The 12,140-nt window shown below is 33.8% G+C and overlaps 1 protein-coding gene across 4 annotated transcripts in view; it reads right to left on the bottom strand.

Annotated features, from left to right (window-relative positions):
• The window catches only part of PHTF2 (putative homeodomain transcription factor 2), a 180,029-nt gene that overhangs the window by 10,665 nt on the left and 157,224 nt on the right, over positions 1-12,140 (bottom strand). For all 4 annotated transcript variants that reach the window (XM_078154535.1, XM_020984503.2, XM_020984504.2 and 1 more), the window contains 6 exons: positions 11,274-11,402; positions 8,179-8,451; positions 5,839-5,970; positions 3,761-3,847; positions 2,380-2,535; positions 1,140-1,235 (listed from right to left, as the gene is read on the bottom strand). In XM_078154535.1, the coding sequence (XP_078010661.1) occupies positions 1,140-1,235; positions 2,380-2,535; positions 3,761-3,847; positions 5,839-5,970; positions 8,179-8,451; positions 11,274-11,402 (873 nt within the window). The remainder of the gene's footprint in view (positions 1-1,139; positions 1,236-2,379; positions 2,536-3,760; positions 3,848-5,838; positions 5,971-8,178; positions 8,452-11,273; positions 11,403-12,140) is intronic.

Below are 12,140 nucleotides of genomic sequence, written 5' to 3'. Positions count from 1 at the left end.
TAGTGAGTTTGTCAAACATTTATTTAATAATCATTGGGTTCTTGATTCTCTTCCCTTGATCTATTTCTCTATTCTTTTCCCCTTACAGTTTTTGAATCTCTGGATACTATACTATAATCTCCAAAGAACTGAAGTTGAATATCACCCAAAGGGCAATTGGAGGAACACATGATGTGTACCAACAGCTACAACACATAACACATGAAATTACATAAGAAAATGTGCCCAGAAAGAAAAAAAAAGAGCTAGTTATATAGTGAGAAAAAGAGAAAACCAATTGAAGGCCCCAGGTTCCATCATTATCCACAAAAAATCAAGAGAATTTGAAATGGGTTGTAATCAGCATTAATGGAGAAAAAAAACAACAAAAACACAAATCTCCTTGAAAGTTCCTGATAGTCTTAAAATTTGTATGGAAAAATGAATGGATATAAATTTATATAATTCTATGAAATAACTGATTTGCATGGCATTAAATATCAAAGTTAGTTTGGGAAGGAATTACCATTTTTACCATATTTGTCTGACCTAACCATAAGCAGAAAATGTTCTTACATGACTTCTGTCAAAATAATTTTGAAGCTGCCTCCTCTATGTCTCTCTAAGTTAACACCCTGATATTTAATATACTCTTATCATCATAAAGTATATTTCTCTATCATTTTGCTTATGATGAAACTGAGGTTTAGGAAAGTTAATCTGCAAGTCTTCAAGTGGCCTCAGGCAAAGTGACACAAATGAGGTTAGAACCTAGGTTATCTTATTCCTACTCAACACACTTTTTGTAGTTGCATTAGTATATGTATTGTGATAACTACATATCCTTTCAAGCTGAAATTAAGTTGCTCTAATAAATATGAAGTGAAAAAAGCTTTTTAAATCAATATAGAATTTTCTTTATTTTCAACATTTAAGTTCAGATCCTAGCAATTATATATTTATAATAATGATAAACTATGAGATAGTTGGGACACCTCTAACAAGGCATACAAATTATATGGATATACTCAAAAATAAACTACAAATATTTTGAAGAATTTAAGGGCCATGAATCAAGATGAAAAGCAGAAGAAAACTAAACAAGACATAAAATAATACCACCCCATAAAGTTATATTCTAATTTCAATTTTATTCTTACCTTCAGTAATTTAGTAGCAAGTTTCAAAACATTATTCACTAGTGTCAGTTCTTCCTTCTTATTAGGTTTCTTCTCCATTTTCAAGTACAGGTTTATCTAAGAAAATGGATTAATTAAAAACCACTTAATATAACAGTATTTTTCTTAAAAAAAGGCAAAATCGTGAATCAATTTTAAAATGAGTCTACTTTAGTCATAAAACATATAGTGGAAAAAATAAAGTTTTATTGGAAGCAAAGTCAATAAACTAGTTTGGGTTTTCTGTCAGAAATATGTTTTATAAATGTGGATACAAAATTCATCTTCAGTAACCCATCAAGAAAAAGGAGCCATTCTTTACGGTACAATATGGCAGAATGGGCACCAGCTCAGCAGTCGGAAGACCATGAATCTAGTACCTGCTATACCACATACTAGTCATATAACTTTGGGCAAAGTGTTTAATCACTCTGAGCTTTTGTTTCTTTACCTATAAAATGAAAATAAAATGCCTGTGCTACCTAATTCAGAGGGTTGTAGTAAGTATTAAATGAGATGATATATGCAAAAAGTATCTGATAAACTTTATAAAGTATCATTCACATACAGTAGATGTAACATTTAGATGAGTTTTTTAAGATAAAATTTTTCCTCAAATTTCAAGTTTTGTATCACTCATGAAAATTTGACAAAAATTTACAAGCGATGAATAGATATTAAATATAACCATTAAAAGTTATTAAGTTTTAATATAAGCAAATTACTGTTTAATAAAAATTCTTATTTGCTAAAATGTGTTTGTTCTGTTCTTCTACATAACATGTACGCCCTTATAATTTCTTTCTTTTTTTTTTTTTTTGGCTGAGGCAACTGGGGTTAAAAGACTTGCCCAGAGTCACACAGCTAGTAAGTGTTAGGTGTCTGAGGCCGGATCTGAACTCAGGTCCTCCTGACTCCAGGGTCAGTGCTCTATCCACTGCCCCACTTGGCTGCCCTACCCCTAAAATTTCTTAAAAACAAGAGTATGACATGTTTCCCTCTCTAAACAAATGGAAAGCTAAGAAAAAAGATATAGTCTAAATAGAATAAGCAATGGTGTGCTTTACTAAGCAATCAGAATGAAAGTTTTCCTATTCTTATAGCATTAAAGTTGCTCTGAAAATAAATACATAATCACTTCTATTATCTGCTCTTTGAAAAACCTGAAGTGACTAGTGAACTGTAGACACTAATTTATAACACATTAAATATGAAGTCTCACCTGTTCAGTAAGTAATATTGAGGTATTGCTATATTTTTTGCTTGTTTCAGACCCAAGGGTAACAAATCTTAGAAGAAAAAGTGTTAAAGAGATACACCAGATCACCAGTTCCCAGTTGTAGTGACAATCAAGGAAGATCTCATGCACATGAAGCAACTAAAATCCAAAGGCAAAGAAAACAGAGGAAGAATTAATTGTGATTCAAATTAATATCTTTTACTGTAAGGAAAATAATGAATTCTAGTTTAATAGGAATGAGACACTAGTTTCTTTGGCATCTATGTGAACTTTCATGCATAATCTCTGTATCTCTTTGCTAGTTATTAGTTTGTGGCAAATAAGTTTAACTAAGGATAGATTTGGAGTGATGGGACCTGGCTCTGCAACTTACTAGCTGTATGACTTTGAATAAGACAGTTCCCCTTTCTGGGCCTCAATTTCTTCTTCTGTATAAACATTACAAAATTGTGTACATTATACACACTTTTTTCAAACATGCTTGCTAAATTTAATCTATACTCATCAATTGTGGCATTTGTATACGAAACAAAGAATTTAAGATGGCTAATATAAAACATAGTGTTTATTACTAATTTATCTTCTCCAAAGTAGAAATTAGTACATGAAAACCTCATCAGAATGCTCTCTACTTTAGAATAAGGTCCTTTTGGACTAGGCTTAAAATAGTTTTTAGACTAAATTTTATTTCTCAGGCAAAATGTTGAACTGAAGTTTTAATGTATGTTAAAGAATATTTTTAGAAACACTAATTTTACCATATTCTCTCAACTTGCTATTTTAAAAAATGTTTTAAATATAAATTTTACCTCTGTACTTTCAAAAGAATTTAAATGAATGACAACTCCAGTGAACTTTACTACATCTTTCATTATATTGCGTGTCTATGAAAAAAAAATCACCATAATATAAAAAGGATATATTTCATTTACATACTTCTTTATTGCAAAATATGTGACCAGTGGTAGAAATAATATGGAGATACAGAAATGCATTTATGAACAGTAGATAAGGGGTGGCAGTTACAATATATTAAATACCAAATAAAATAATACTACATCTATCATAGAACAATCTATGCACCTTGAATTTAGAAAATGTAGCTGACCTTAGTATCAAGCAACACAACTTGTACAGGAAAGAATAGATCCTTCCTGGGTCAAAAAGCTGGGGGGAGGGAGGGAAGAGAGGTAAGAAGGGCCCACCAATACACTGATTCATGTTACCTAAAATACATAATGTAGACATGCTAGAATTTTTCATTTTTCCCTCATATTTACTACTTCACCTAAAAAATTTTTTGAAAGGGAATACACTGACTCTTTATTGCATATAGTTATTTATATGGAACAAAGTAACTCACCTGGGCACAGCAGATAAACACAACCGAAATAGTCAACAAGAATGCAGATGAAACTATAACATCAACTGATCTCTGAGGACCTCGACGCTGAAAGAAAGGAAAATGATATTTTAAAAATACATATACCCATTAACATTAGTTTTACATTGACTGTAGTTTACAGTGTTGCCCAAATGCCCCAATAAATACCAATAAATTACTTAATGGTATTATTTTTTAAGGATATGTAACAGCACAAAAAATGAAACTTATACAGTACAGGATTCTTAGCGTACCTTTTAAACTTTAATTGACATTGCTGAACAAAAGTTTCTGTTTTGATTATGCTGAGTAGAGTTATCAATCCTGAGTACTTCCAGAAGTAATACATTCTAACAACTAGCAACACAACCCAAAAACTTTTTACTGAAGGAAATGTGAATTTATAACCTAACATTGGCTTGGTGGGCATTAGAGGGGCTTAATGGGGAAGAATTTGCTGAAGCCTTGTCACATTTCTACAGCAGGCATAACACAAGGTGGAAACCACTTTGCAGCATGCAAAAGGAACGACTTCAATTTGTATGCATGCCCTCAACAAATTCAAAGGAATTTGAACGGTGAAGTATTAGAAAAAGAAGAGAGGGTAGCAAACTGCATAACTGTTGCTCACAGCCAGTGGCAGAAGGAAGTCTCCTCACCAGCAATTCCCTACATCAAAAAAAAAAAAAATTGCAGGTCCAGTAGAAAGAGACAGAGACAAGTACAAAGCTAATGTTTTTATGCTGTTTGCTGTGACCACAACACATAAAGCAAGAGAATTCTAGGTGTGTCTAAGGACCTCTACTTGCTGGATCAGCTTTATTAAGAAAAATGCTAGTCGTCTTTTAAGTAAAGTTTTCAAGGATATTTTAAACAAATATAAAGATAGAAACTAGACCTGTGATTCACTGGTATAGGAAACTCCTAGATAAGAAAACTTTCCTCTAATTCTTCTCCGAAACTTATAGACTTAGAGCTGCCTAGAGCAGAGGTGTGAAGCATGCAGCCTGAACCAGATTATGTAATTAGAAAATATTTAACAAAATAAATTAAAATAAAATGAAATAGAGATAATATTACATTTTAAAATTAAGTCAATAAGCAGGCCCCAGGGATATTGAGGTATGATTCAGTGGCTCCTGTTTCTCTTTGAGTGACAATGCTGGCCTTCATAGGTCTGAGAGGTTGTGATCTCCCCAGAGTCACAAAGCCAGTAAATGTTAGTGATGGGACTTAAATTTAGGTCTTCCTGACTTCCAGGACAGCTTTCTATCCACTATGCAATTTCTATGAAGTAGAAAATATGGCTCTTATTCTAAAAGTACAATACCTTTAGAATGCATACTCTGCTAGAGGTAATTCAAATACCTCTTACTTTTTTTCAGGAACTTGAGTAATTTTGGAAGAAAATTCTTAAAAGGGAGGAAAAGTGCACAAAAAAAGGATTTAGGCATGCCAACTGACATTCTAAGTTGCCTACTTACTTAAAATAGTGAGATTTTAAAATAGTGAGTTACTTAAAATAGTGAAATGATCTTGTAGTCACAGATTGCTTTTACTGAGCCCTTTTTAAGGAGTGGGCTCCCTCTGCTGGCTAATGATAGCTGTGCTATGAAAATAAAAAGATTTTCTCTTGTTGGGAACCTAAGCAATTCATAAACAAAAATAAAGGTCTTTAGGATCTTATTACCTGATGGACTGTGAGGTTCAAATAAGATTACATAAAGGAATTCAAAAAATTAAAACACCAAATAAACACACACACACACACACACACACACATAACACACATATATATATATAGAAAGAGAGAGAGGGAGAGGGAGAGAGAGTTATGCTTTTCAGCTAGGCTTGAAATTCTAAGTATTACAGGCAAAAAATAATCCATGAAACACATTTCTCTTAGCTATCTGGATACAGAATATACAGAGGATATTATGACTAGTGGCATGCTCACATAGCAAGGGTATGTGTGTATACCTGGATAGAGATGTATTAAGAGTATTAGAATCATAGATAGCCAGCTCGCAAAAGTCATGTCATCACAGCCATTATACCTTAAGATAGGAACGAAGAGATAGCCACATTTTTATATTCTGCACTTTCTTCAATCGGAAATGGGGAACTTCTGATTTTCGAGCCCTCCTAGCAGATGTTAAATGTCCAAAGAGTTTTGCAAAAAGTAGTCTCTACAAAACATCACCACGTTGTTTGTCAAGCAAAATACCACAGGGAAAAATAAGAATAGTCAAAATATAGGTTATTACTATCATCTCCTATGATTAAGTACTATAATTCAACAAGACAAGAAAATAATAACATCACCAAAACTATAGGGATATGCCTTCCATTGCTACAAACTGCAATTTATTCATGCTTTTTAATCCTCTGAGTTTTTTCCCCAAGTAACCCAACAGATTCTCCCTAGAAAACCTATCCAACATGCTGTAGTGCCTACTGAAATTCTTTTACTTTTCATGAAAACCACTATGACACTTCAGCTGTCCAATCCTTGACTATCCCTCATTCGTACTCCTTTTCCAGACACGTATTTTTTGTAATATAGTCATATACACCACTTCCTAAGGACACATCATTTTTAGATATTTGTATAATACTATTGTGAAGACCTGAGCAGTTTCCCTAATGTAATCTAGTTCATTTTTTCTCTCCTATTCAATGTTGGTCCTAGCTACCATCCTCAGTGTCTGTCTTAGATACAGATGTTAGAGACATATACTAATGTCACTGGACTACCCATCCAATGAGGCATAATCTAGAAGACTTCAGTTGTTTTTCATCCAATAGTTCTCCCTGTATGGGTTGCAAAGGTTTATTTTTTGGGGGCATTTGTATAACTCAATAAAAACACTATGTAACATTTCTAGAGCTTCAGGCAACTAACACTCCAACTAATCCTTACACAGGAACATGTGGAGGACCTCCTCATTCATAATAGGTAATCCTTCTTTCATTTAGATCCTGTACAGGACAGTAACATTTTCCATGACAGATATTCCTTTGGCAGACATACATCTCCCTGTTTTGTTTTCAAAGACTGAGTGTCCCTATCTTGCCCAGGCTAGAAGTTCAGGGATTACACACAGGCCTAGTCCCACTCTGATCTGCACAGAACCTCTGACCTACTGTTTTCTGGCAGCTAAAATTACAGGTGTGTAAAATTATGCCTTGCTTTTATGTCTCACATTTAACATTAGTCGAGGAGGGTTCACTGGAACTTTTCATGAGGTTGCAATTATTAATGAATCCTGTATTACCTTAACACAAAACTTATTCTTGGAGGGGAGCTTTTAATATTGCATTTTAACTCTATATGGCCCAAATGGTTTCTTAATCAAATAATAACTATAGTGGGCTCTTGTATTCTTTGCACCTTTCACCAAAAGATGTGACTATATAGAGGCAGTTTGACAGAGAAAATGTTTTGTGAAATGCTCCCTGTTCTTCCCTCATACTTTCAACAAGGATGTCTCAATGACATGTATAAATCATTTTCTTTGAGATTTTATAAAGAGAAAGTAAGTGTATGGACTAATAGTTACTAACGTTCCCTTGATTGCCTTAGGGCAATAATATAATCCATTATTTTTTTCCATTGTTTTGTTACTTTCCTTCCCTCAGATCTGATCCAACTGTTTTTCTCAACTATGTCTTCTTTAGGGCCTACTTTCTTGCACAGCACATTGGGGACAGGGGTGTTAAGAGTTCACACGTGCTGCTTCCACTGTTATTAATGGTAAAAAAAGTTCCATCTTTTGTCTATAAGGTATCCAATCAGTTTTATCTATGAATGTTCTCAAAATGCCATGGCTTAATTTGGTCTCACACCAAGCATTCGGTAGCATTTAAAAAAAAATCTTCACTGCCTTTTTGCTACTTTATGAGGCCGTATTGGGAGTAATCTTCCACTATCCCTCTCTGTCATGTTTTTAAATGAATTTCTATTCTAAGTAAGTATTCTAATTGTAATACAGTAGATTAAAATATTTTACAAGGAACATGGCAAGGCAGAAGCTTGGCCTTGGAGTTGGGAAGACCTAGATTCAGGTCTTCATTCTGATAGCTGCTAGTGAACACTATGGGCAAGTTATTTAACCCTGTAGGTTAGGTATGCATAGGAAAAAAACTAGATAGCTAGTCTCCTTACCTTCTCCCCCCAACTATGTATTCTTGTGCTCTCAAGTACCTAAGTCTCTTACTAGCTGCATATAAACTGCTTATCTGTATCAATAAAAGAAGTTTCCATACTGAAAAGAGTCAGTACCAAATAAAATCACAGATCTAAACCAAAAAAATTTTTATAAGTATATTCATATATGAAATGCTTTAAAAAGTCCTTCATTCTTCCTTAAATGAGAAGCCTACATCAGACTCACCTGTTTATAAGTTCTTTCTGCTACACAGAGTAAAAAGAAGAAAATCCACACAAGAGATACACGAACCACAAAACTTATTAAAACCATAGAAAGAACCAAGATGTCTTCATTAGAACCAAATGCAATGATATAAAGTTCTGAAGCAGAATATGCTGTGAGCTGTTCCAAGTCTGTAGCTTGGGAAAGTCGGAAAACAAATGGAGTGAAACCCAGGACAAGGGAAATCACATTTGCAAAAATCTGGTATCCTATGCCTGGTATGTAGCTGTTGACCTAAAGGGTGAAAAAAATATTATTTATGCCAAAATGTCAGCTATGTCAAAATCATTTTATGTTAGGAATGACTTTATTTATAGCAATATGAAAGTATTTTAGATGTTGTCAGACTATGATATACATTGTAATATATTAAAGTTGTAATCTTTAAGTTTTTTAAATTAGGTTCACTACGAGAAATGGAGTTGACTAAAAACAAAAAATAGTAGCTAGTATTTCTATTGTACTTTAAGGTTGTAAAAGTATTTTATAAATACCTCATTTTAACTTCAATTTTATAATATTCAAGTCTTCTTCTCATGCCCTTTCCATTTTATGGTACTCAAAGAAATATGACACTCTTCAAAGGCCCCACATACCTAGCCGCACCATTGAGTGCTGCTGGCTACTTCTCTCATGTAGGTCAATGCACTGGGCCAACAAATGCACTTATCCTCCTTGCTTCTTTCTCAGTTTAACCACTCCCTTTCTAAGGCTCATTCCATCCATCTGTATTACTGTTCAGATCTTGGTTTTAATCTATTGGTCTCCTTTGTTGTAATCTACTGTGGCACAGTGGAAAAAAGTGCTGACCTTGAGTCAGAAAGATTTATCTTCCTAAATTCAAATTTGGCCTCAGGCACTTTCTCTCTGTGTGACCCTAGGCAAGTCACTCCCTGTTTGTTTCAGTTTTCTTATTTGTAAAATGAACTGGAGAAGGAAATGGCAAACCATTCCAGTACCTTTGTACAAGGAAACCCAAAATGGGGTCATGAAGAGTCAGATATAACTGAAAAACCACTGAATGACAACAAAAACTGGCCTCCAGGTTACTCTTCCTCCTTTTGGTACCTGACTTAAAATCTTCCTCTCCAAATCCTGCCCTCACACTTGGGGACTTCAATATACAAACTTATATAAATTATACAAACTTTCCTCTACTACACCTTGCCATCCAGGTCATATTGCTCAGCCACCCACGAGGAAGGTCACACCTTGGATCTTATCATTACCCATAATAACTATGCCACCTCCATGATTGTGAACTCTGAAACTCCTCTTGTTATTTTCTCAGTTCATCATGCCTGCTATGGCCTCACTTTTTTCATTTGATATTCTTACCCTACAGTTGACTAGTTGAAATAAAAAATCCCACCTTAGTCCTCATGCTCTGCCAATCCTAAACCTTGGATCACCAATCACCATCGGCTTTCTCTGTGATGATTTTCATGGGAGAGAGCATGGTGCAGTAGAAAGAACACTGAATTCAGAGTCACAGGACCTGAGTTTACACCCCAGATGTGCTACTCACTACTTCCATGGTCACTCTCCTTCTCTATAAACCCCCTACTGCTTTCTGGATATTATATAAACTTGTTTTATGGAAGAGGAATGGTGGTAGGGGGAGGTGTCTATACTTATTAACACTTTTGATAATCTCTAGAATCTCAGAGTTGAAAGGGACATCAGGGGCAATATAGTGCACCCCACAAAGCTTAGTTCAAGAACAATCTCTCTCCCTTGAATACCTTCCCCACCTTTTAATATTTTTCCTATTCTTGTTAACATGTATTTGTTTGTGTCTGACTATGGCATATCTTCTCCTACCCCAGAAAGATGTAAGCTTTTTGAGGATAATGACTATCTTTTCTTGTGTTTGTACCCCAAGCAGAGTGCCTTGCACACTGTAGGCATTTTATAAATATTTACTGAATTGAATAGAATCCAAGAGTATAGAGTTCCTTTGAGGTCCTCTCCTATGCACAGCAGTTAAATTCAATAACAATTTAAAAAATCTTACTGGGGATTTACTATGTACATGACACAGTATAAGGTGCTGTGGGAACAAGGATCTAAAAGATGGTAATACTTCTCCTTAAAGTATCCAATACCCTATTTGGGAAAATTTCAAATATATTAAAGTCCAATTTTAACATGGTAAAATATATCAATGGAAGAATAAAAGCAGTGATAAAGTTGAATGGAAGGAGGTAAAAAAATACATAAGGACAGGTTAATAAACACCACTCAATTTTGCAACACCAGATGAGAATAGGTAAAGTTCCAAAACAAGCAATTCTAATCCCTGTTCCACAAAGGTGATATACATTTATAGACAAGTTACAATGTTCCATAAAAACTTCAACTTCACAAACTAGAATATGCTCCATCCCAAAGAAATTAGGTCAAAACTAAAATAAATCATGATCTGGTAATGGAAACATTTAAATAAAAATCTAAGACTCACAGTATAAGTGTCATATTTCTTCAAAGTACTTAAGGTATCTAGAATCAGCTGCTCTACTGCTATGATATTAGTACCTGATAACTATATACCTATAATAACCTCTAAGTGTTTAGGAGATAAAAATTTCAGAAATTAGCAGGTGATCAATGAATAAACACCTCCCGCATGCAAAACCTTCAGCAAGTCACCTGAATTAAAACACTAATAGGAAAGCTGTGGCTTTGTTACAAATTACTCTTTAAATCACAGACTGATTGATATAAAATAGGCAGAAAAAAAACTACCAAAGGCATTTGTGACTTGAAGGAATGGGGTGAGTTTCTAAAGAAAATATCTAACATTATTTAAAGAAGTCGATAATTATTATCTTTTATATTTTATATCTAATAATTATATCTATCTCTAATTTATAATTATCCGATAAACTTTTATACAATTAATTTATAACTAGCTAATATCTACATCATAGCTATTAATTTATAAATTAGAATAAATACTGCAAAGTTAGCACAGTGCCTAGTACATAGTAAGCACTTAATAAATGTTCTCTCATTCATTTTCATTCAAATGAGAATAGATGAAAAATACTCACTCGGTTCATGATCATCCCACTGATTTCAAGTACAGACATTTCGGCTTTCTTGCAGTCATTACCTTCCCACACAATTGCACTGACTTTTTCTAATCCTGGGTTGGAGCTGTGGAGCCAGGGCAAATGACTCTGAGAAATAAAAAATAGTAAAAGTTAAACTTTAAATGAAAACATCCAACGGCTTAACTCCAGAACAAAAATAATGACTAAGATTTTTGACAAGCATATGTATAATAGATGACACAAAAAAATTAAAAATAAGTACAAAGTTACAAAAATTTGTCAGCTGCAGTTAAGAAACTTTTTTATACTAAAAAAACCACGAAATTTACTCTCAAATGCATAGTGTAACTCGCCATTAAGAAGTGATTAACTGAAAATCTAACATATGTCTACATATTTATATGGAAGTTCAAACTAGTCTGTAGCAGTGGAATGAACATTACTGAACTCATCAGGACCTTCAAAAATATTCAATTTTAATAATAATGATAATGATAATGAAAATAAATAGCTAACATTTATGTAGCACTTAATATGTGCCAGGCACTGTACTATGTGCTTTACAATCACTATCTTATTTAATCCTCACAATAACCCTGGGAAGTAGGTGCTATAATTATCCCCATTTTATAGATAAAGGAAAACAGAAGCCAAGTGACTTGCCCAGGGTTATTAACAAGGCTAATAAATGTCTAAGATCACATTTGAATTCAGGTCTTTCTGATTCCAGGCCCAGTACTCTATCTACTGCACCACCTAACTAGTAAAAGTAGATAAAATCTGAATGAATCTTACCAATATGAGTTATTTAACAGTTATGACAGTAAAAGAAAAGGGTATTAAATGAGAGTTTTAGTACTACTA

The sequence above is a fragment of the Phascolarctos cinereus genome, unplaced genomic scaffold, assembly GCF_003287225.1.
Source record: "Phascolarctos cinereus isolate Bilbo 61053 unplaced genomic scaffold, phaCin_HiC Scaffold_1;HRSCAF=81, whole genome shotgun sequence".
NCBI classification, from domain to species: Eukaryota; Metazoa; Chordata; class Mammalia; order Diprotodontia; family Phascolarctidae; genus Phascolarctos; species Phascolarctos cinereus.
This window is presented reverse-complemented; position numbering and strand designations above follow the sequence as displayed.